Here is a 26,354-nt window from a genome sequence, read left to right as displayed (position 1 = left end):
TCCAGCCTCTCAGGCTGTCCACATTGCAGCTTATCCTTTACTCACAGCCAAAAGCCCCAAAGCCTGCAACTGGCAAACATGGCTGGGCTGATCAGTTCTACTAAGCAGTTAATTCCAATTTTCAATTGACAAATGTGAGTCTACATCCTACTATGCTTTTCTTTTTCCTTGTTCCAGTCCAATCCCTAGAGATGATAGGCACACAATGAGCATAGGCGTTCTCTTGCAGAGGGCAAAGTCTGTTTATCTACCTTCATTTTATATATAACGAGTCAATCCCTTTTCTCGTCTCCTAAAATTTCAAAGGCACCCTTGGTGACAGCTCAGAGAGTACTCGCTCTACATATCACAACAGCTGTTGGGGACAGATAGCATGAGTGTTTCTGGAATGATTCAAACTGACCTTCTGTCAATGTATACTAAGTGCTCATCGTTAGCTGTGACTTCAGGTTCAGCAGTTCAACAAAGGTCTCTAACATGAAGCACATTCTAATATTGAGGAAAAAATAACTAGAGAACAGATTTGGGAACTTCTGAAAGAGCATTTAATGGAAGAAAATTGTATACTTTTTACGTGCATATACTGGAAATGGTTTCATCCAAGTATCCGTGTAAATATGAAAGTTCATATTTCATGCAAATACTGGATTTGAAGTCAAGTTTTTTTGCTACAGATGTTTGGGAAAGCCTATTGCATCTCATAGCATCTGCTAAATTGTGATCTGTAGCCATTTTCCAGATGCTCAAGGTTATTAGATCTTGAAGCTGTCTCTTTTCAGAAACCGTTAAATAATACCTCCTAGGAGGAGTTCTCTATTGTCTTCACAGACCAGATTTATCCCCTTCTGTCGGTAAAGCCATGTTTATATAACTAATCTTGTCCCTATGAACATAAGATTCAGTTATTAGCAGGTCTTCTAGAGTTATTAGCAAGGACTCTAGTTTTGGACGTATCAACACGCTATGATTATGACACAGGAACATCCTATTTTTACACTCTCAGGAAATTGTCTGCCCTCTGATAGGCCACCACTAAAGAAGCGATTATGCGTCCTCAAGATCCCAGCCTAAAATATCCCCTTTTCTTCAATTTGTCTCTACGGAGAAAGATAAAGACAAGGCTTTTGCACAAAATCAAAAATCTAATTTTTTTAATTTTATTTTTTAAATTAATTTTTTATGTGTCTTGGACATGAAAAAAGAAAAAAAAAAAAACAAAAAACAAACAGTCTGCCTTGAAGGAGGTTTCTTTCTAACAGAGGAAGGGCAAGAAGGACTGATTCCCAGCTACCATAAATCAGCGTTACGCTGCAGATGTGCACAGAGCCCCAGCCGGTTACACTACCACAGCAACTGGCCTCAGCTCTCTGCTGATTTTTGTCTTTCAGATTTTGAACCTGAAAGACCGAGGAACAACAGATCAAATGAATTAGTGACTTTTGAGGCCGCATTTAGTCTCTCAGAGATAAACACTAGGTGCTAAGGTTTTTTTACTTATCCTTTTCCAAGCCAGTGTATACAGGTGTCTGTATATATGGTTTTACCCGCCTAGCTTCTATTGTTGAGGATTTGATCTCTTCTGACTTCAGTAGGCAATGACAGAGAGCTCTCTGTCTTTTTGCTGTATGACCTGTTATAAATACCTGATGAGACATAACAGCATCATCAGATATTTATAGCACAGACAGATTTTTCCCTACCCTACAGAATTCTACAGAAAGGCTGAGCTGGAGCAAGTCTTTTCAGAGTTTTCTTCAGTGTGTTATGATATGGGTTCTCACACACTTTAAACTTTCAAGTAACAGCAATATTATGTTTAGAAACTCTATGGAAAGACTAGCAGTATCTTATACTCACTGTGTAAGGCCTCTCATAGCCTGCATCTTCCACATGACTCAAAGAGTTCAACTGGAAGTACTAAGTCAAAGACATCACACCTACTTCGGGTTTCAGAGTATAAATGTGTTTAAGCAAGGAGAGAAGAGTCGGTTCCTTGCTCAGGGGCCAGGCAGGTGAAGGAAAGACCAAGCTTGCAGGGCTAAGGGTTTGGCAAAGTCTCCAGATGCATGAGGACTTCCCAGATTCTGTTCATATCACCAGTTTGACCATAACAAAGATTTGGTCATACCCATTAACCCAGCTCCTGCTGATCTGAAATACTGTTCCATTATCTCAGCTTGATTTCAACTAGGAAGAAGCAAGAACTGATAACAATTAAGAAAGAAATCAAGTGCTTCTTGCCACTCATAATGAAATGGAATGTTAAGTATTCTGATTTTCCAGTGAAAGTTTTTGAAACAAACATATTTCCAGAGTTTTCCAGAGAATTTTGGAAACATATTTCACTGTAATACTTCTATTCTGAAAAAATTACATTGCTCCAGAAAGAAATGTTTTTCACTGGGAAACTTTATCAGCTCTAAAAGCTCATCTTTTTCACTAAGATTTAAAAAAAAAAATAAAATAAAAAAATTATACCTTTGCCATAATATCGGACTACACTTTTTTCCTACAGGCTTTACATTCTTGTCTGCATTTTGAGCATATTTTATATTTTGGTTCTTCCTTCTGAAGCACAAAAAGAAAAATATTTGATTGTATAAGATAGTGTCAAGAGACAAGTAATCTGCTGCTATAATTTAACTGACATTGAGTTTCTCAATCCCACATAATTACAGTAGGAGGGAATTTCCAAAAAAAAATTTAACTTTTAAAAATCTATTTTAACTTATTTAAATCTATTGCTCATATTAAAGATAAAAAAAGCTTGACATAATTCTAAGCAGGCTGAATTTTCCTTCCAGATTTCAAAGTGGGATAACCTCCAATAAAGTCCAAACAAACCTGTTAGCTTGACTATCTGACTTGATCTCAGCGTTGGTGCTATTCTAGACAAGTGTACCTTAAACAATTTCCTAAGAGAAGCTTCCCTTATTTGAAGAATTTTTTCAGAAAAATTTTATCAGTACCAGTATCTAATTAAGATGTTTTTAAGTCAAGTATCATTGATTTCCTTTCATTTCCCTCTCCTCCCAGAAATACCAGTTCCTAAGTCCACTGAATGATGACAAACTGAAGATAATTTTAAAAAATAAAAGAGCCTTAATGGATGTCCTGATGGACATAGTTGGTCATAACTTCTGCAAGGCTATTACCAATGAAAATCTGGAGACAAATCCATGTTTGCTCATCTTGGTTGTTCCCTGTTGTTTCCGTTATTTGCTGCAATGATTGTGAAATATGAATCAAAGCCCTCTTGAACCCTGAGGACCACTCCTGCCGTGATTCATCGTTGTCACAAAGTAGGCATAGGGCATTTTTTTAAGAGTCACCGTCCTCCCAGTTTTGAATCCAGCTTGCTGATTTGCGGCATAAGGCACTGAGCTCATTCTTGGTAGAGAGTGGTTTTCTGGCTTTGTTTTCGCCAAAGCAATGGGAGGCGAGATCAGACCCTGTGCTGTTTTGAAAGTTTGGGAATATTTCTGGATGTTGTTGGAGAAGTTGGTGGAATTTCTAAATTGGTATGTGCATGCATGTTCACAAACTGCAGTGCATAGCTCTGGTGTTGGATAAGGCAGAAGCAAAGAGGAGCACCCTAAAATCAAAAGTCCTATCTGGAGGCAAAGCAACTACATCCTCTGAGCAAAAACCAACAACCATTAAAAAAAAAAAAAGTTTGGACTTCACTGGACATCCAGGCTACGTTCACTGTAACACACTTCATCGCTAATTCTCATGTTTATGAGAGGTCTTCTTCAGAGGTCAGTAGCAAAGATCCTGCATACTAAGAATTCACCATTTTTACATGCTTTACCTGCTTCACCTGCTTCACAATTGCAACATAGGTGTCTTACCTTTGCCATTAGACTCTGATGCTTCTAAACTGTTATGCAAAATGCCTGAAGATCAGTCTCCCATTAACTTAAGCCACAATTAAATATTGTCTACCATCACAGGATAATTATAAGATCATCATGACACACAGAGAAGTATAACTTCACAGACGAACAGAGGGGAGAAACGTGTTGTGAAGGGCAAAAGCTGTTCACATTAAAAGAATAAGAACCAGAAGTCAAAACTCATCAAGTTATTGTCAAAATAGATTGCTTTTATACGCATCTCTTTCCTCAACTTTCCATCCATACAAGAATCTTCTCTTTAATGTTACAACTCAAAAGATCAGTAAGGTCTAGAAAGGAGTATGGTATGAGCTCAAAGCATACAGTAGCAATTGTCTTGTGATAAAAGAGCAGAATCCATTATCAGAGATGGTCCAGGCACTAAGAACACATTTGTCCCTGTGCTACTGTGGCATAATGAGAATTGCCATACTGTACAAATGCTTGTTTAGCATCTGAACAACTGTTGTTTAAAGTGGAGACATAAGGTTACTTTTAGGTCATTAAACAACATAACTGAGAAACAAAGTAGGTGCCCTGTTGGGTTATAATGAACTGTTTTGTGTGATGCAATGTATACAGAAATCCAAACAGAACAAAGGGTAGTACTGAGCAAAATGTGCTTTCAGACCTGTGGTGGTGTAAGTCATACTTCATGTCCCTGAGTAGTCACAGACTTTACTGTGTTTGGAACTGAGCATCCTATATAATAGCAACACAATCCCTGCAGCCAAGTCTATTAGATTCAACCAGCATTGGTCTTAGGACACAGGATGAATCAACACATGCACCTGTGTACTCTTTGTTCTCTGCGCTTTGTGATAATGCACTGCAGCAGCAATTTGAGGAAAAAAATAAATTGAATACAAATGCAAAAAAATGAACTTCCAATATAATAATTGGCTTAAAGAAATTTGAAAGCAGGAAAAAAAATTACCAAATGCAAACACTTAAATTAGTAAATACACTACTGTTTATTTTTTAGCAGTTCTATATTTCAGAAATCAATGGTCTGAGACACTGAGTCAGATGAGAGCTTAACAAAGCTATGGGGAAATGGTTCAGCTATGGCATTAAAATTACTATTAGAGACAGAGAGTCTAGAAGTTCTGGCTCAGATACCAATATGTGAACATGTGGGTTCAACCCCACTAGAAACTGTAAGAGAGAATTATTTTCCTTCCATCCACTTGTCTAGACTTACACAGGACTTAACATGACCCAAAATCTCTTCTTAGAAAGTAGGACTGGGACAGCCATGTAAACTGCCTGTCTGAGGATCTGTACATGCACAGCGCCTTAGCTGTGAGAAATAACAAGGAACAAAAACAATCTTGATTTTTTTCAGATGTAGTCACCTGAGAGTAGAGCCTGACTTTTTGACTTTCAGTGACCTCCAATGGAACTCCTGTTGTGGCTCTTCTTTTTCTGTATATAGGTCTTGCCTGCATTTCAATTACATTTCACATAAATTTTACATTAGGATCGCAGTAGTTCTTTTAAAATAATAATAGAAGAAAGTCTTAATGAAGGTACTTCAACAACAATGATGAGAGCCAGAAAAACCACCCTTAAAAAAACCCCACCAACATTGCTTGCTAAATATGTGCTGCTGAACCTGGTGAATTGGAGTACAGCATTCACAGCTCATAGAATCATAGAATCATAGAATCATTTAGGTTGGAAAAGACCCTTGGGATCATTGAGTCCAACCATCAACCCGACTCTACAAAGTTCTCCCCTACACCATATCCCTTAACACCACATCTAAACGAGTCTTAAACACATTCAGGTATGGTGACTCCACCACCTCCCTGGGCAGCCTATAACTGGGCAGCTCCTACAACTTCTCAAGACACATTATGCCAATTCATACTTTTTAGAGAGTTATACTTCTACTTATCATGGAGAAGACAACAGTAACTTGACTTTAAATGAGAAATGAAATGTCCACACACCAACAAGAAAGGCAGCCTCCTTAAACTGCCCAGCACAAGGTGTCAGGCTAATGGCACAATCACAAGATCAGCTTTGGTACTCCCAGGCTTCGGTACTTCCAGAAACATGTTGTTGCCAACAACTGCAAATAAACTGTAGGAAGACAACCTGGCAGCGCCATGGCCAGAAATCAGACGGGATGAAAGTTGGACTGGCCTCTTACTGGAGAGTTGGAAGTGCAAAATTTGGACAGGCACAGGGACACCCTGCTGGAATTTGATTTCTTTATGAATGTCACTTGGCTTTGTCTTCCTTCTGACTGGAGGTTTTTTTCAAACCACAGAATGTTATTCTGTGAAGGAAGGCAGATGAAGTGATAGTATCAGCAGGAGAAGATAAGGTATTGTCCTAGGGACTAATTGCACAGCTTGACTTTCTAATTTGTTAGAATAAATGAAAATTCCCCACAAAGGGGAACACAGGCTTAAAACCGCTAGCAGATTTTTCTACCTCATATTTGAATAATAACATAAAGCAGAGATAATCATGGTCTAATTGCAGACAATTTGTTAGTCAAAAAATTAGTTGAACAAATTGTTCTTTCTAGTGTATAAGTTAAAGTTAAAATACACACACCAGGGAAAGATAATTCCTGAGGTATTTATGACTGCAGAATACCTGAAAAGTACTAAAAATAAAATGGAAAAACAATGACTTATGAAATCTTTTGTTTTAAATATGTAGCTACATGAAACATGTGGTCCTAAAGCAGCTTGGTCTGAGGTTGGACACAGACCTGCTTTGAGCAGGGGGTTGGACAAGGTGATCTCCAGAGGTCCTTCCAAGCTAAATAGTTCTTGGATTCTATCAAATGCCCATAATTAATAAGGTTGTGTCAAACTACTTCAAACCTAAAAATCCATCTCAGGTCTAACAGCAGAGATGGGATCAGACTCCAGTGGAAAGGGCTGAAGTCCTCTCTGAGCATCACAGTTTATCCCCATCCTCAGGTTGCCCCATCAGGCCCCAGCTGCCTTGTCTTCGCTTTCCACCTAACCCTGTAACAGCACACGGTTTTAGCTTGCTTCTATTTATTTGCAAGCACCAAGTGGGAAGCCCCTGCACAGTCTGAACCATAATGTAACAGGATCCTGTGTGACAAATTAAGGCAGTCAGAATGAGGGCATGACAAGGAACCTCTCCTCCCTCTTCCCCTTTTCCCTCCGACTCAAATGCATCCGCGTGAACACGACAGCACACTTCCATCTGCTGAGGGAGCTGGTCTCTTCTCCTGCCACCCTCCCTCTGCATACAGATGTGTTTGCATGTGGGCTGCACGCTCCAGAAGGCAGATGCTGCTGGATTTTAATCTCTGTGAATTCTCTGATGGATTAAACCTCAAATCTCTAACTGTCCTTCTTAATACTGCAGTAAGTAACACACACATTGGTTACACTGGTTTACAGCTGAAATAAAAGCGAAAGACAGTCAAAATGAAATGTCTGAAAATCAGTCTATGCTGCGAGTGGATGGGATGCTAAAGCATTCTGGATTATTTTCTCCCACCGCCCTTGACTCTGCCCAGTGCCCGATGAGGCAAAAATCACTGTCTGCAGCGATAAAAGTTGCGGCCACCTACCTGTAATCCTTCGATGGCCAGTTTGAGGATAGACGGTGTAAGTTTGGAGGCTTGCTTGAAGGAGAAGTTGCTCCAATCTATAATTAGAATGAAGCCATTTATCTGAAGCTCCTGATCTTCGATGAGCACTTCCAATGACAGTAGGATAGCCCGAAGGATATCTATGAAGGAGTTCCTAAAGCAGAAAAAAAAAAAAAACAAAACCGAAACCCAAAAAATCAATGCTTGCAGTTATCTTCAAGCCTCAAGATATTCAGCTTTGTTGTGGATGGGCCATGAGCAAGGGATGGGGATTTATTCTGGTAGAATTCTTCTGAAAGGAGAGTTAATTCAGAGGTGTCACTAAAGCGCTCCTTTAGTGCTCCAAAACTCGCTTTCCTCTGCTTGATGTGATAAGTCCTGCTCACTGGTGGATAAAATAAACCCTGAATTAAATCTTTTTGATTCTTCTGGCTTCCTTACAATAGATTTTAGCTAAGCTACTTTGGGAAAATATTTCTCTGTGGTGAAATGAAATGGATTCAGGCTATCGGTTTAAATCCCTGCTCCTTTGGATATACTTTAACAGGTTTTTTGTTTGTGGGTTTTTTCCCCTTCTTTTCTGTCTATTATAAAGAGGAAAATCATAAAAGAAAATAAATTTGTGCAACATTAATATAAATGGTATGGTTACAACCAGTGTCCCTGGATTCCTGCTTGAGTGGAGGGAATGATCCAAGGCTTTGCACAATAATTTTCGATTGTTCCCTTATTTCTGTGAACCAAATGCAACATGGAAAATAGCTGCATCCACTCAAAATGGGAACTCTTTATTAATTAGCAGCTACCAACAGGCTGGCTGCAAGGCTTCCCTCGGCTCTGGGAGAATAATTAGAAACCTTGGAGGCCCTGAAGGAGATAGCAAGTGACAGAGAAGAAAATGTTTAAATGCTTTCTTTAATGTGAAAGTCTGTGCTGAGAAGCCTGGGCTGCTCTCTACTTCCTTCTCATGCATTTTACAAAGGCAAGTTGGACGCTTTAATGACTTATTCCATATTTACACCTGAGTAAGCTGAATCAGGCCCTCTCGTCATCTGCCCTTCCCCTTAAGATGATTTACAAACAACAGATTCAACAAGCAAGGAAAAAGCTTCCGAAAGTACAGCTTAGCCTTCTGTAAAATGAAATTGTAACATGCTGCTGCTACGGTCTGCTTTTCCTCTGCGTAATTCTCAAATTTTGATGAGGCCTGATGTCTATTATAGGGAAGGCTCTCACCATGTTCTCCCACGGAGATTTTCATTTAATCCTTTTCTGCTGTTTTCTTTAATTTAAAACAAGTCATCTAAGCCCACAAGAGCATTGTTTCAAATTCTGCCTGAGAGAAAAAAACTATGTTCAGTCAAAACAAACTTCTCTACCATCAAGACCTCTACCCTGAACGGCAGCCACACATGATAGATTTCTATTAGAAATAAATAGTGTGAAGTGTTTTCTTATTCTTTCCCTTTTCTTTCAGCAAGTTTCAAGTGGAAATGGACATTCCTTCTCTAAAGACACGGTCCCTCGACAAAGCTGTTTCTAAACTGTGCCTCTCTGCCTAAGTTGGAAACTTCTCTGAGGTATAATTGCTGAAGCAAGTTGCAATACATAGACCTTAAAGACATTTAACTTTGTTGCTGCTCAGTACCAGACCACCCCTCCTTCATTTGCAGTGACAGGACAACCTTGACCTTTTCAAATCCTATGGGGAAGCTGTGCTAAACAGACAAACTGAAGGAGTACTTTCCTTAGCAACGTGAGGTGAAGGCATACCGATTGAACTGGCGACTGACATTCATTTTCAGTCTAAATTTATTTCAGAAAACTGTGATATGAATCTACTACCCACTGCCCAGCTGAAATGGGTGATGACTTTCATGCGGCAGCATTAAATTACTGCACTTTTAGTGATGAAAAAAGCAATTGCACCCCTAGACCTCATCTACTTAATATATCCTACATTACTCTACCCCAGCATCCCCATTCATGAGGGTCAGCCTTCCAAAAGAACTGCCCCATGGAAGGTCTCAGAGGTGTGCCATCCGTGTCTCCTCACACACATGCCAGCCTTCTCCACTGTCGTGTTGGAGTCAATGCAGAATGATATCATCGTTTACGGATGGTCTTTCTGGATAGATGGGGAAGATGGACTAATCCAGAGCTTGATTTAACCCCACGTTTGCAAATCTTAAGATGAACTGAAAACTTGTTATTACTGAAGGTGTGAAAATAGGGCCACGTCGAGATCAGAAAAGGTTTCATCCTTTATTTTTGGAAAGAAGTCGTCTTAATAGAAGATGCAAAGTCATATTAATAATCCTGCTACCTCTGATGCTTTTAAAAGCTGTGTAATGATTTCAGTAGGGCTGTATGGAAATGGTGCATACAAGGCATCTTCTATAATCCACTTAAACTCTAAATCACAATGAAATGTTTCATTTGATTGAGCAAAATCTTCCTTTCAGGCTCTGTCCTTAGCAATTCCAATCTTTGTTTAGGTGTCTACATAAATTACCAGGTTATCAAGCAATTACTCACCTGTATTTCCCTGTACTTTCAATAGAAGTTATTTGCCTGGGAGATATGGCACCCAGTTTTCTTAGTGTGTAACTAGTCTGGCTGATCCCCTGCCCAGCTCCCTCCCCTAGCTATGCTTTGCAGTTTTAAGACGTGGTGTAGGAAATAACTCAAAACGAACACAAAGAAGTTTTTCAGATGAGACATGAAAGCAGCACACAAGTCCTCCAGGTGGGCTGTTTGCCGGCATGTTGTTTTGTGAATTGCAGGGTCTGGATAGAAATGAGACCAAGTGCCACTTGAGGCTGAAGCCCTCTGCTCCCTAATCTTGAGGCTTTGAGACAAATCATTCAGCTGTGTGACTGATTTGCATCCAAATCATTTTCTATGCATGAACACAGAACGACTTTCTATTAGTCCATCTCTTTTGTTCCTTTGCTTAATGTTCCCTTCCCTCCTCCAACCCCCCTCCCCACCAGTTTAACCCTCTCACACACCAAAAAAAAAAAAAAAAAGAAAAATAAATTACTATTACACAAAGGGAAATGTGTAAGGTGCTGTAAGGATTTAGCATGGAGCCTACTGAAGTGAGCCACTAATGAGTTACAAAAGATTTGCACAAGCCCCAGAACAACAAAAAGGAGGAGGGAGTATCTGCCTATCTGCCTTGGCTGAATGGAAAGGTACCACAAAAGAGGCTCTTCAAATATCCTTTGGAAAATGGGAAGTTAGCCCAACAGAAGCTAGTGGTAAGGAACAATAATGTAAACCAAAAATGAAGATGGTTTAGCTGAGGGATTTGGTGGAGAGATTAGCCAAAGGCATAACATGAAAATAAATAAGAAGAAATTACTTAATTATAAGAGGCGTAAGCAGGCTGTGAGAGAATCAAAAGGCTCAGTGGAGTACCAGGGTGCAATGGGAACAATTACGGGGGATAAAGACATTGCAGGAAATTAAATGATCTATTTGCATGTCTCTGCCACCAGTCATTTTGAATAGATACATGGATAATAAAGCTGAGGGGCTGCTGGAAAATAAGGGGTCAAATAAGACACGCTGCAAGGAAGTGATACATTTTGGAGAAGATAGCATCAGTAAAGGCTTTTGACATTACTGTCTCTGAACAGTTAAGCACAGGCTCTGTTTTCGGCATGCTAGTGAAATTAATTGGATTATTCAGATGGTTAAAAGTATGAACGTACAGAAGTACTGACAGCTGAAGCCATTAAGATTGTCTGGTAGTAAGCAAAAACAAACTGTCACTAAAAATCCTGACTGTCCCACAAGACAGCAGGCTGACAAAGTTTGGACCAGTGTCGTTATCTTGGCAGTTGCAGACAACTCAGCTTAACATCCCTAAGTTAGTATGCGGTAAGAGCCTCTCTCCTGTAATACTTAAAAGGTGGCTTAGTTCAGTGCAAATGCAGATAAAAGGGCTTTCTTTACTTGTTAAAAAAAGTCTTGGGATACCAAATCAATGAATTTATCACCTTTTAAATGCAACAAAGCAGTGCAACTACATCATCTTATTTAACATAAGCTAACAAAAGACTGAGTTATATAAAACTGGTTTCATAGAGTCTGAACATCTAAGAAAAGACAGTATAGTACACCTCACAAAAAAGCTGTGGCCAAAGATGAATAGCATTTAGCAAGCTGCAAACATGGCATAGAAAGAAATCAGGTAAGACACCACATCTCGCTTCGTTCCCTCCCCACACAGTAAATCACCAACGGAGAGCAGAAATGCACACTTAGCGTCTAGTGGGGGGAGAACCGGCACTGCCCTGCAAGGAGGATTCCCACTGGGAGTAATGCACAAAAGAGGAAACAAAAAGAAGAGGGAGCAGAAAAAAACACGCTTAGGTTGTCCCAAATTATTTGAGCTAATTGAAGCTGAAGAAGCTGTAAGGAAAGGCTTAGAAAGGGAGACGTGAACAACAAACAGATCGATGCTGGTGGAGGAGGGAGAACCCAGGAAGGAGCGTTTTGAATTGCTCCCACACACAGCCAAGGTACGCTGCTCATGGAAAAGCCCTTGGAATCCAGTCTGCATTGGCTTTTGAACTGGTAAAGTCATTTATTTCAGCAGACCAAATTTTCCTTTCTGCTCATGAAGTATTGATAAGAAAGCCCCGACTTCTGATAGCGTGTTCCTAGAAAACACCTGGGTTTTTTAATGCATGTATTTATTTTAGAATTTTAAAACTTTCCTCTGCTGGAAAAAACACTGGAAATTACTGGCATACAGTCCTTGGGGACTCATGTCTTGATTCAAACTCATGGTCATGAGTAGCTGCCCTGCCTCTCTGGCATCAGAGGGAACTGGCAGTCAGTCCAACCGCTGCAAGACCTGATCTTCACATTTTATGACTTTTTGGTGAGGAAAGGCCCCTTAATATGAACCCCGCATAGCACAGGGCAGCCCCTGGCTGAAGAATAACCAGGAAGAATAACTGCAAAATGAAGAATCGTGAATAAACATGGTGACTCACTTGACTAATCCTGCACCAGAGAAGATGAACAGTCGAACAGAGGAGCTCACAGCTGACTCATGCGCTGAAAAGGGCTTGTTTGTCTCATCTGTCTGAGGTCTGAATAGCGCATATGTGTGCAGAAATTAGCAAGGCTTGTACAGGGAAAATGGGTTGCATTCACAGCAAATGCTCACAACAAATATTTTGACCAGCCGTGGGTAACTTTCTTCATAGAACAATTCAAAACCATTTAAACTCGTTAGCTGCAAAAGTATGAATAATTCACCAGCACACAAACTGGAGAAATTCTTATACAACAATCTGAGACTTTTCATTATTTTGTGAGGTACTAACCCTTTCTTTGCTATGCCAAAGTTAAGTTACAGATCTTTTTTATTTCTCTGTAGAACCAGAATATATGCAGATAAACCTCCCACTGAGGAGTAAAACATGGGTTGTATTAACTTAATGTCATAGCTCCAAATTGTTCTTCTGTCACATCCAGTGTAGCTATCTTAGGCTGTTCCAGCATGTCAGCTTCAGACAGGCATCACTCCTATTTTGTAATGAAAAGTTATCAAGTTTTTCCCCACAGCATCTGTGTAAGTCTATAAATAAAATTCAAAAGTAACTTTACACCCAGGATAGCAGACTGGATAGATAAGTCTACTGATTTTTTTTCTTCAGAAATGGTTAGTCCGATGGTGCACTGGATACAAAGAGCAGAGTAGACTAAACTGAGACCTGAACTGTATTTAACGACATCAGAAATGCACTGCTTATCTTATAACTGAACAGAGGCCAGTCACCCACAGATATCTGGCTGGCTTTGAATTCCTGCTTGGAGTCAGCTGGAAGCCTCTGCCACTGCCAGTGAAGGAGAAATGTACCAGCCTGCAGAAAGAAACTACATAGGTTTATTCTTTTCTCATGCAAAAATTGCCTCTCAGTGGCTTTCTTAAAGATATAAAAATATTCCCCATGTTACGTTTCTGCTGGAGGTTCTTCTATATACAAGTATTACGAGGCTTTTTGCTGTCACTTCCCACTTCAGTTGAACTCCATAGCAACCGATAGCCCCTGAATTACACGCTCTGCATTCAAGTCAGCGTTACGAATCTCCTCCTACGTACACTCATTCATATTGTGGGCACCCTTACCAAATGAATACTTTGCCCCTCATGTTAATGTGACTGTGCAAGGACCCTTTCTTATGTGTAATTTGGCTAAAAACAGGGACCTTTGCAGTCCCTGTGCTTGGGGAGGGAGATTGAGGGTGGTGTGGCTCTTTGGACCCCTGGTGGGACCAGCTTCCACCAGAGACACCTACACAGGGGAGTGGGGAGGTGACATCTGCTCTTCCCTTTGCCTCAGCCCAGGGACTCGTTACACCATCCGGCAGGGAATCAGTCCAAGATAAAGCGTAAAATTGTTACACTCTCCTGAGAGCTCAAAAAAATCCCTCCCTGAGCTCTCCAGAGACTTGATCCCAAAGGGTGCAGGCAACCGATTGCAACCCAGCACAGCACAAACTTAGGGATCACCCACAAGGAGTCCACCTGGGTGCAGGAGGGCAGCCCAGCCGTCGGGCTAATGGCTGGGCTGGGCTCCAGGCAGAGCGCTCAGTGCCGGGCAGGGTGAAGCCTCTCAGGAGCAGCGTGCAGCCCCGCTCTGCAGCCTGCTGCTGAAAGGAAAGGCCAGAACTGACTCTCAGGAACAGTAAGCCTGTTCCTCTGGCTGTGGATTCATTTCGTTCCTTCAGGAGGCAGTATTTCTGAGCTACACGCTGGTGATTTTCTTGCCTTTTTAGTACCCAGAGCACTGCCATGCTTGCACGCTGTGCAAATTTCTCAGTCGAGAAGCAAAAAGTGACAATCACAGGCACTGTGTTATGATACTGTGGAACTTATCAAAAGCCCTATGCTACAACCCCCAAATGCAACCAAAAAATCAATACTACAGAGCCACTGAAGTAATTTGCCTGGATAGTCCCCAGTGCGATGTTCCCTGCGAGCAGCATGGAGATGGGCAAAGAGTATATTCCAGCACGAGCACAGTCAGTGGGTCCCTGGTGGTTTCAGGTTAGTGGTCTTCACTGTTAGAAACTTAGGAGATGACATGCGGGAACAGACTGATGGTCACAACTCAGGATATCGTTTGAGAGGTAGTTTTTGATCTCCTATCGTGGTCTTACTGATGTTGCAATACTGTTCCCTCAAAGCACAGCTGTAGTAATAATGAACAAAACAAGTGCTGGTACATGAACGGCTTATGGTTAGCAGCATTAGGATTTATGACCTCTGTTGTTTTATTTCATTCTGCGTGATTGCATAGCCTTTTCTTATTCCCTCTCGGCACTGCAATCCGTCCTTGCATCACACTAAGCTGTTTGCTCAATTTCTCGCGTCATTGCGTTCCACAAGTTAATTTTTCATTACAGAAAGGGAAATAATTTTCTTTTTAACATTATGAAGCTACTGTTTAATCACAGAAAGCAATTATACAGCTGCTTTTTTCTGTTACTAGAAGAAGGTACAAATGGCAACACTGATTCAGTCTCCCTGCTAGCATGTTTTCTCTGTATGATTCCACTATATCTTCTCTAGCTACATCTCTATTGCATCTTCAACATCTTTCCATTTGAAATAGCCCTGGACTTTTTGCTCCCTTCTGATGCAATTACCTCACTTGTTAATAACACTAATTAATTCCTTTCATTGCTCCTGTTTTTTGGACAGTTGTATTTTTTACATCCCCTTCTTTTTGACATAATACAATGAAAAGTGAATTCAGTATTCAAGGTGAATTTGGAATGGCAGCACACATAAAAGAATATTTTATCTTTTCCTATTTATTCTCCATCTCATTCTTAATGCAGCCTAACATCTAATTAACTTTTCTGACCACCACTGCGCAGTAAGTACACTTCTTAATTGTGCTGTCCATAATGACCTGATGTTTTTCTTAAAAGGTTAAAAGTAATTGAAAACCCAGAAGAAACTGCCTAGAGTTGAGAGGATAAAGGATCTGCATACAAGATGTGGCCACATATTAAAATCTAACAGGTTCTTGCACTGCACTTAGATTTCTTTGCATAATAAATGCTGCTTTTCTAGGTCATTCTAGAGTTTAACACAATTTTTGCTAATCTTCACTAACCTACACAACTTTCCATTTACTTTTTGTCACATCATCACTTACCTCATCTATGTTTGCCAAAAGAATGTTACTGATGGGCATTATGATAATGTAGTTTTGCCATTTACAAAACCTACTCTCTGCCTGAAGTATCAGGGATGCTTATATGTGCAGAGCAATAATTCACCTGTGTATTTATTAACTTTTCTGAAAAGACTTTAATACAAACTTCACAGGAAGATTCTTTGATTAGCTAACTAAAAGATATATTTATATATTTTACCTAAAACAATTCTAATAAAATTATCTAATTGCCCCTTTAGTTGCAACCAGCCATTTTCACAGCAGACCTCAACGATGACTAGATCACATAGTAACGTTAAATAACTGCTCACCAATGCATATATTCTGAAAGTGCTGAGTGCAGAACTATAAAAGACATATATCGCTTGTGGATATTCAAACAGCACCCGGTTACTCGCACAGCACTCATCAATCCAGAAAGCTTTGAAAAATGTAGCAAAATGCCTGGAAGCTTGTTCAGAATCTCACTTCATCTCTGTTGCGCAGTTTAACTGTTCAGTTAAGAATCAGACTTCTGTGTGCTTGAAATTACAGTAATGAACTTTCAGCTGGTAAAATCGTAAGCTGACAATGAACCCAAAAGGTATGCATGAAGTCACCTCTTTCTTTCTAGTGCCTAGCCTGAAATCTCTATGAAGCTCTAAGTCAGAGGAGAAACCTGATCGATCTGAATCTCAGATATTTAGAGCCACAGAGAGTGTACAATCGGTGTGCTTGACAGATGAGAGTCAAAACTTGCTTGTGAAAACAGATCATATTTTGAAAAATATTCCACTGAAGGGTCCCTTTTTCTTGTGTATGGAATTACGAAGGGTACATTTGATTCTACAGGCTGAAAAAAGTCAGTAAAATATCAATAGAGAGACCATGTTTTTTTCCCTCCTTTCAGGAGGAATGAAAGAGAAAAGCAGAGCAGTTATGGCCAGTGAGCACCAACGCCACCCATGAAAACAAAGAAATAATTTGCAAAGAAAGCAATCAGAAAGATCGTAGTTTTACAGTGTCTCTCCAGTAAAAATGGAATTGTAACTATCATAATATAGAGGTTGATATAAAAAATGATGATGTTATTAAAAGGCTTGGAGAAGTTCAGGAGGCCCCATGCCTGTCTGGTGAAGAGCATATCGGGGTTTTTCTAGAACAGCAAGAACAAACTGATGAAGCCATGTGGGATGTCATCACCAAAGGCAAACAATGAAAGCTAAATCTCTTCAGAGATATTGGGTAAGAGGCTATCAAGTCATGAGAAGAAGTGGCAAAAAATAGAAACGCTAGTATATCTTAGGAAACTCTTAAAATAGCTATTAAATCAGGCAAATAAAAATATACCTATGCTTATGCCTGGGCAGTGAAAATGGTAGACGTTAAAAAGATGTACAAAAGTGATGCCAATCACAAAAAGGATTATAAATTATTTTAGTTGGAGACCTTCAGGGCCAATAAAAAACAGGCATGAAAATATTCTAGTCATTCCTTATAAGCAAATGAAAAGATATGTCAAGCATTATATATCAAAGAGGTTTCCCTATGGAACAATAGGTAACTTTGATATAGCTGACAAGATGGAGGAATTTGATATTATTGGTGTAGAAGTGATCACTGGGGACCTCAAAACAGACGCTCTAAAGATTCATAAGACAGCCGTCTAGGAAAAATTAACTGCAGATCTCTTCAGAAACAATGATGAAGAAAATTTGCTGTAATGATTCAACTGAACAGGGGAGAAGGAACAGGAAAAAAATGAACCTGTGCAGATTTATGAAATAGAGAAGGCTGTTAAAAGCGTATGGGATCATGATGCTGCCAGACATAAAGAAACTGCTTTGTACAGTTATGCTGAAAAGGATCTGCAGTTCTACGAAACTCAAGGAAAATGAGCAGTTTTCACCCTAGCCACTTCTCAGTGGGTAGTATTTCATGCAACTTCGCTGCAGAAAGTGAAAGAATGAATAGCAACAACCATTCCCCCTAAGAGAGCAGTTGGGTTTTTTTGTCAGAAATGCACCGAAAGTGTGGATACAGATACCAGAGAGGTACCTGTAGAAGACTCCAGACTTTACAGAATCCTTAATGAGAAAAGATGTGATGTGATCCAACCAACAATGAGGCCTCTGGTCAAATGTTACCAGTGGAATTAGAAAATGGTATGTCTTCTTGCATTTTCCAGGTTTGTCTCAGACTCCATTGGGTATTGGACATCCCATGTGGAAGCAGTTAACAAGAAGTTGCTTTGGGAGATCCAGATGTCAGGGACACATGACTCCCCAATACGTCCATCAACAAAAGACTGATAACCAAATGAATTTTATAAGTACCAAGTAGAAAAAAAAAAAGTTATGGAAGACACCATTAGTCTGAATCATGTCACATCGTAGGAGAAACCCTAGGAGCTAGTGTTGAATTCATTTCTATAGGCAGTATGAACGACAACTGCTTCTGTAATGACTCCAGTGAGGGAGGCTATTGCTCCTTTTGAAGACGAATTACTGAATACAAAGTCAGGTATGATTAGCTCTATACCATGTAACATTGCTAGCCTTTTACTGGGTGCATTTTTGTATGTATGATAGTAATGGAGCAAAAGAGGTCTGCTGAAAGGAAGATAAATATCTTTTTCTGTGGATTTTACTACCACTTATGCAGAATAAGTCGTGTAAGAGGATCATAGTTGTTCAGATCCAGAGGCAGATACAACCTCCTGATGCTTGCAAGTGAGGAAGCGAGTTTTCCTCGGGAGGTACAGGGGTTTTTTTGACAAAATTGTCCTTTGGATGGGTTTGGGTTTTGTTTTTTTTTTTTTTGGCCTTGAAGTTGCAAAATACAGTTTTCTGAGAGAATTACAAAACAAAGGGAAAAGACATGAGCCTAGAAGGACTCCCTGCAACACAAAAAGACAAAGCAGCAACATGAACAAATTAATGGGACTTGCACAGCTCATTTAGAAATACAACAGTGTTTAGACTGGCTTTCTTGAAATAGATGAAGTAATTATGGAACAAAAATATTAAAATGCAGGTTGCAAATTGAAAATTAGAAACTGCCAGGGTTGCAGTTGTTCGCAAAATGCCCCCTGTGCAGGATTAGTGGAAAAATAGGCTATAATCAATTTTAAAGTATGATTTCATATATCATAATCAAAAAGGGAAAAAATAAATATGTTTCAAAACTCTAAGAGCAGTACTTCATAATTTTTGAATACTTCATTTTCTGTGAATGCAGTGTCTTGCTACATAATACCCATATTCAAAAAAAAAAAAGAATGGCCAATCTATTTGAAACATTTAATCAATGCTATACTTGTATTTTATTATCAGGATTCGAAACCTTAAATTTTTGCAGTAAGCTCTGCCTTTTAACCAATTGCGTGATCTAGCAGCATGAAGGTTTTTTTCTGGGTGAAATGGGATGGATCTTTGTGTCTCATATTGACAGCAGTGGTGTGTAGGTCCCAAAGAAGGCAGAAATAGGATAGTGGATACTTGCATTGAATATATGGCAATGGTGAAAGGAAGTCCAGCCTGCTGTCCTCTATTCCCCTGAAGCCAGTATAATTTTTTGCTAATTCCCAGCAGAGTACAGATTAACGTTGCAGGTGCAGTGTGGTTCTTGGCTTGAAATAGTAATGTTATATTTTGGCAGACTATCAAATTTTCTCAGGAATTGCCAGCGGAAAACAATTCAAGTGGCTTATAAACTATTAAAATTCAGTTGAGTTGAAAACAGAATTTCATGTGAAACAACTGCAATGTTAGGAATTCTGGAAGAAAAAAAAAGTTTCTTTAATTTCTTATTATACAAGTTACCACCAACCTCCTAAATCACTCTAACTTCTGTACAGTAGAGTGTACTTATATGTGTGGATGTTTAGTCTCTGCCTTCTGGCAACCACTGTTTCAGGGTTTGATTTTTCGGGGGGAAAGGGCTGCATTTTAGGTTTCCTAAATAACTGGGAATTGTACATTGGCCATGTAATGTTTTATGCTCTTCTGTTTCTGTTTGTATTGCTTTTAGTTGTGCAGCTAATATAATTAATTCAAACTTTTTTTTCACACTTCTAATAAGGATTCTCACATAGTCAATACAGAGAACGACTGAATAAATGTGGTTAATTGAAGTCAGTACACTACTCATTCAAGTATAAATAATTGCTCACAGAGCAACATATGTAACAATTCAGAACAGAAAATAATAGACAGACAAAATTTTTGTGCTTTTGAACTCAAAGCACAATGCCGACCTGCCAGACCCCACTGGTATTTGTAGGAGGCAGCTCTGGAACCAGTTAGCTGGAACAACCAGGGTGTTTACTCCAAACACAAGCAGCAGTGATCACTGCTATAAAGATACAGAGAGCAGGGAGGCCTTGTTTTGTCAAAAGTCAGCAAAAAAGAGTCAGTAAAAGGATCAGTAGACATTGTCCCAGCAAGTCTAGTTCTTGAGAAAAATGCCAGGAGGAAAACGTCAATATTAGAGGTAAACATGGAAGTCTTGAACAAATAAATGGCCTCTTGCTTCCTCTTGTTTTCTGGAAAACAGTTGCATGCAGTCATTGGTACAAGCTTGTTTACAAAGTAACACCTGATTTTTTCATCTATTCCTTCCCATAAAAAGAACTTTATAAAACCAGAAAGTCACAATTAATTTTGCTTGAGATCTAACTGGTTTGACGGTTATGCTACGATTAACATATTATGGTTTATTGGAATAGCTGCACCTTGAAGTCTTTTTTAAAAGGAGCGAAGCCTACTTTTCAGGAGATGGCATTGCAGATGCTTGCACCATAACAGGGAAGATATGGCCTTTGGAAGATTAAATATATAAAAGCTGTAATCTGGTATCATGGGATGGCTTGTTAGAAGTGCAGGGTTTGTTAATAATGTGTTGGGTGTCTTTTTTTGTCTGTTATTGCATCACTGTTTACACTGTATGGAAAGGGGAAAATTAGTCAGGGAGAGTTCATTCCCATAGATCTAAGCGCAGTCTTATGACACATTTGTTATAACATCAGAATTCATTTGCTTAAAAGCGACTGTTGTACATACTTTTTGTTCTAGCCAATGCTTTGACTTCACAAAACGTTACTAAAAAGACCTTATGACAATATCAGAGAAAAAAATAGAAGTGATCAAATCTTTGCAAAATTAATCACAATATGTTAGAGTTAGTTTCACTCCACAAACACACACAGTGCTTCCAGCCTCTCCGTGTTGGTTTTTTCCCTGATCTGCCAGAACTCTACATATTTCTCCTCCCTTGCATTCAGTTGGCTTAGCTTTGGTTAACATTTTGCAGTTTTAGTATTAATCAATAGTGCTTAACAGACAAGTAAACACACTGGTTTCATTTCTGCACAAGTATATTAAGCCATAAGGTACTTAAGCAAATATCTGATATAAAGCATTAGAATAGTCTCATTGCTGCCTTTTGTCTCCAGAGTTGAATTTGCTGGGGTTGCATGTGAGTACATGCATGGCTGAATCAGATGTTATGAGAAAAACTTTTCTCTGTCTTCTTGCTCTTTGGAAATGATGAACCCTATATGCTTTTGAAAGAATTAGATAAGGAGGTTCCCTGACTGCAGCCATGCAATCTTTTAACTCATAGTTTCATGAAAGTCAGAAATCAGACTTTTAGTTTACGTATTCTGACCTAGTCACGTGCACTATTTTTAAGGGCCCCACGACATGACTGTAGACATGAATTATGCCATTTTTCATTCCAGAAATGGGAAACTGCATGACATAGTACAGCACTGGCACAGTGGGACCTTGTGCGAGCAGGACATTGATGAACACCTTCCTCCCCTCTGCCTGGCCGCAACACTTCACCCCTGCACTCTGCTGCTCCCCCGGCCCTGACCAGAGCCTCTCCTCAGAGGACTCAGCTAATCGAGGTGCTGAGCTATAAATCACACCTGCTTCGTGATGCTGGACACTTCTTCCAGCCTAACTATTTCCTTTTTTTTTCCTTTGTTTTGTTTTCTATCATGCTGCCATGCTCACACTGGAGCAATTCGCCACATGCAGAAATGAGCCTTGTCCATGGCTTGCATGCCCTCCTTAATCGCTTGGCACCACCAGCTTGGCAAATGGTTATTTTCTCGACATACCATTAGCATAGTAACCCTTATCTTTATGGGTACTTCAGTATAACTAAATAACCATTTTTTTATTGAAGATGAATTTCTAGACATTTATAGGGGGCTATAGCCTAGTCCAGGCTTAGGTGGCAGCCAAGAGATTTATTTTCCACCATGCCTTTGGGAGATGTAGAGCTTCTTCAAGGGAGAAAAAAGTAAGCAAAGGGCTTTGTCCTGCCACCTGCCCACGCTGTCCGCCAGGACTGAAATCTCTCTGTGGGTAGGGTGGCAGCCAGTTCAGATTTCCTTCTGTATCTTTTGGGAAGCAGGATTAAAGAAGACCCTGTCTCCAAGGCAGTGGTGTAGCAAGTAGGAAACATTGAGTTATTTCTCTTTTTCTCTGAGTTATTTGTTACTGATTCACTGCCTGACTGTTCGATCCCTGTGACTCCCCCCCATTAGGCTCAGGGTGCACTCCTGCCCCGGGCTGCAGCCAGCTGCCCCACTGCCCCGGAGAGCCACCAGCACTCCCAGCCCCCAGGGAGCCCCTACCCCCCTGAGACACTCTCCTTCATTTAGAGAACATATTCGTTGCTTTTCTCCTGCCCATTTAGATGGCAAACTTTCTAGGGTGGGGGTTAAGCCTTGTCTTATTTTTTCATCCTAGTGTGTTAGATAAACATTTATAGAAAAAAATGAACCAGTTTACATACATAAGAAATTGATTGCTGGTGAGCACAACTGGCCAGTATAAGTGCAATGTCCTTTTAGATACATCATGCAATAAGCATGATCACCCATCGTGCTTAGTGGGTCACCTAGCCCAACAACCATGGTCTGGATTCACTGGGCAAGAGTTTTGATGCAGCTGCATTTAAAGTCTGTGCATTTTATTATGTTTGACATTTGCCTGTAGGTTACCTCCCTGCATTGTATGTTAATATAACCTTTGCTATTCACTGTCTTTTCTTGACTCTAGTGCAGTTGAACAAGATGATAGCACAGTAAACTCCCCAAAGTCCAAATCCACTATACTAAGACAGAATTTTTGGCTTGATAGGTCCAGTAGTATTCAAGATCAGCATTTAACGTCCTGGAGTCTAGATACTCAGCTGTGCCAGAACTATAACCCAGTGTATTCCAGAGTTAGGATGAAAATGGCTTTACACTAATTAAATGTCTTTGGATATCGTGATGCAGCTGCTAATTAGCAGGTCCAGCAAGAGCTCTGAAGGACCTCCTTGTGCTGCTGTTCTCCTCAACGGCAGCCAACAGGACAGGACATGTGATTCCTGCATCATCTGGAGCATTCTTTCCATGAACATGTAGTGAACAGTACGTCTGCACTGCGACGTTTCACAACCAACCATACTCAGTACCTCAGAAAGTCCTTCCCATGGGAAAACTCAGTACAAGTAAGACAAACACAAGAAAGTGCCATTCTCACTCACTGCATCTGCATACTCCTCCCGACAGAGTGTTTGCTCACTGATACTTTCTTTAATTCTAAGGAATTCTTTTATTTGGGTCATGTCAGAAAGCCCCTGTTGAAGGACTATTTCCAGATGGATTGCCTAACTAGAGATTCTGCAGTTTTCCAAATCACAGATAGGCATAGCAACCTTTTCACAAAGTTAGGATAACTGCATTATTTAGTGGTTTCAAACAGGTTCTCATCCAGCAAGAAGTCTTCAGCAGACCTTGGAGACAATGAGTTTTGCAACCATCATGCCCCTTAGCACACAGTGAGCGGGAGACACTGCTCCATCACAGGAAACAATAACACTGGAACACCATAAAATATCAGAACTATCCATTTTCAACTATAATTGATGCATAAACCACCCAGCATGTATTCAGAATCCCAGATGGAAAAATTGCTTTTACAGCATTTCTTATATATAAGATAATCTGTTGGACTTTTAGATACCAGAGTTTACTAATGTTCTTAAACTGCAAGACACTTTAAAGCACATTCTGAGTTTATCCCTCCTCAGAGGCTTTTGACAAAGCAAAAATAATCCTAGAAATAGGGGATAGGAAGTTACCTGACAGCATCTCATACATCTCCTGCACTGCTTCATGACAAGTACTTCTAGTTTGTCTCTGACTTCTTCAGTAAAAAACCTAGTGATGCGGAGTCCTCAGTTACCTGCTCAGACCCTGAACCAGCTTAATTATTGCAAAATGTTTTCTAATTTTTGGAAATCTAATTGTGTTTAAGATTACTTAATTTGCTTTTATCCTGTATTCCCATCCCCAAGGAAATGGGGAACTTTTCACTAACACCTTTTACTAAGGTAAACTTTTATATATAGGATGATCTGTATTTCATCTTTTATTGTCCTCAACTTTTATTACATTGTCATATTTTCCAGACTTCTTATTTTACTATTCTTTTCTTGATTTAACTCAGATTTTTCTCTCGTGCTGGTACTTAGGTTACAGGTCAGTTGAGGTGAGTAAAGGTGAATAACTGCTGGTCTCCTGCAGACAATATTCCTGTAACACAGCTCAGAGACATTCCTTCCTCAGTGGTATCACCTTACTGTATCATTCCATTTGTAGTCCATTCATTACCCCCAAATCCTTTCGTGCCCAACCAGTATTTTCTCCATTAATTAACCAGAAATACCCTATATAACAAACCAAGAGGTGAGAAAATCCCAGTAGAGACAAACGTACCACCCAGGACTAAACCAGCAGTGGCAAGTATATCTGGTGTCTCACAAGGCTCATTGCCTTTTAACATGGAGTCTATATCCGCTATGCCTCTTTTTGAAGTAAACCCCCAAATGATCACAAATTACTTTCAAATGAATCATATAAAATGTTCTCTGAAAGAAAGCAAATGCACATGTACCTGTGTATACATTTTAGCAGAAAATAAGAATGAGATGCTGGAAAAAGGAAAGGTATTCATTGGCAGCTACAGCATACACAAATTGCCATTTTCCCCAGACTTGCAAAGCTCTTTTATTCAAACAGAATTGAAGGCTTTATCGGAGTGAAACTGAATTTAAATTGCAGTAGCCAGCTAAAGTGGCTTACACGTAAATGAGAACCTAAGAAATGGAAAGATTTCCTACTGTCTCTCCCAAGGTCAGAGTTTATTCCTCCTCCTTTTTTATGTCAGTTTTCGAATGAATATTGCCTTACACTTGGAAGCAGGATTTTCAGCAGTCTCTTTCTCTTTCAATATAAATCATATTTCTTCTTTTGTACTTACACAGGAGATGGGTAGGATTATCCCTGGGACAACAAGGCAATGTATTCCTATTCAGAAACCTTGCAAAGTGAGAACAGCTTAGAGGACCACAGATCCAAGATAATAGCAGAGCATGGAGATGCCTTAGATAAGATTATCACGCTCTGGTGTGGATTTTCCTGGTCAGAAATACCTATACAAAAGAAATTCCGTGTGCTAACACAGCTAGCACTCCAAAGGGGTATAGACACCACATATACACTGTAGATTGATCTGTGCATATTTAATATACATTACTCTTGGATGTTTAATATACATCTCTTGGATTTGCTGTGAAAGGAAGCCAGAAGAAGGAAAGAGTGAAAGGTTTAGCACTGCCAAGTAGAGCGCATGTTCCTGATCACACTGCAGCAGTGGCCTTCACAGAATCACAGAATGGTGGGGGTTGGAAGGGACCTCTAGAGATCATCTAGTCCAACCCACCTGCCAGAGTAGGTCCAGGAACACATTAAGGCAGGTTTTGAATGTCTCCAGAGATGGAGACTCCACCACCTTTCTGGGCAACCCGTTCCAGTGCTCTGCCACTCTCAAAGGAAAGAAGTTCCTCCTCGTGTTTAGGTGGAACTTCCTATGCTCAAGTTTGTGCCCATTACCTCTTGTCCTGTCCCCAGGCACCACTGAAAAGAGCCTGGCCCCATCCTCCTGACACCCACCCTTTAAGTATTTATAAGCATTGATAAGGTCCCCCCTCAGCCGTCTTTTTTCCAGACTGAAGAGACCCAAATCCTCGTTGTGACAGTGACCAGCAGCAGGTCCCTAACAAGGAGTTTGATACGCAGCAGGTTGGCAAGGTTAAAACAGAAAACATACTTGTGATACCATCTTTCCATAAAGAAAAAGCACCAATGAAGATATTTGCATATTACCTTTCCCTTAAAAATTACTCTTTACTGATGCAAGCTTGCTCAGCATGAGCAGCAAATAGGCAGTTACATAGGAAATAGTTCCAGCAGGAGGCTAACTGGCTGGCTTCACCCTCTGTTCCCTGCTACAAATGGACCCTCCAGGAGGTTTCCAGAGCTGGGATTATCATGGTCTGGGAACAAGGGATAGTTCCTTTTTACTGCCCCTGTGGTGCCTGCAATTATTAAAAATAAAAACTGTGAGAGTGCAATCAGAATTTAAGACAAAAATTTTCTCTTCCTCAAGGAGCAACTCCATTTTCTTCTCTTTGGGAATCAAGTTTCCAGTCACGGCATATTAATTATGCTGCTCCACACGTTTTATTGGCTTACCCATATCAAAAGAAGCAAAATATCTTGTACAGAAGAGCTTTAACAATTCAATTGTT

General features: G+C 40.0%; 1 protein-coding gene across 1 annotated transcript in view; it reads right to left on the bottom strand.

Annotated features, from left to right (window-relative positions):
• Positions 1 to 26,354, bottom strand: part of CLVS1 (clavesin 1) — a 110,171-nt gene that overhangs the window by 59,937 nt on the left and 23,880 nt on the right. The window contains exon 3 of the mRNA XM_074577124.1: positions 7,477 to 7,651. Coding sequence (XP_074433225.1) covers positions 7,477 to 7,651 — 175 coding nt within the window. The remainder of the gene's footprint in view (positions 1 to 7,476; positions 7,652 to 26,354) is intronic.

Source organism: Larus michahellis, chromosome 2 (genome assembly GCF_964199755.1).
Source record: "Larus michahellis chromosome 2, bLarMic1.1, whole genome shotgun sequence".
In the NCBI taxonomy this organism is placed as follows: domain Eukaryota; kingdom Metazoa; phylum Chordata; class Aves; order Charadriiformes; family Laridae; genus Larus; species Larus michahellis.
The sequence above is the reverse complement of the archived record's forward strand: the minus strand, read 5'-3'. Positions and strand labels throughout refer to the sequence as shown.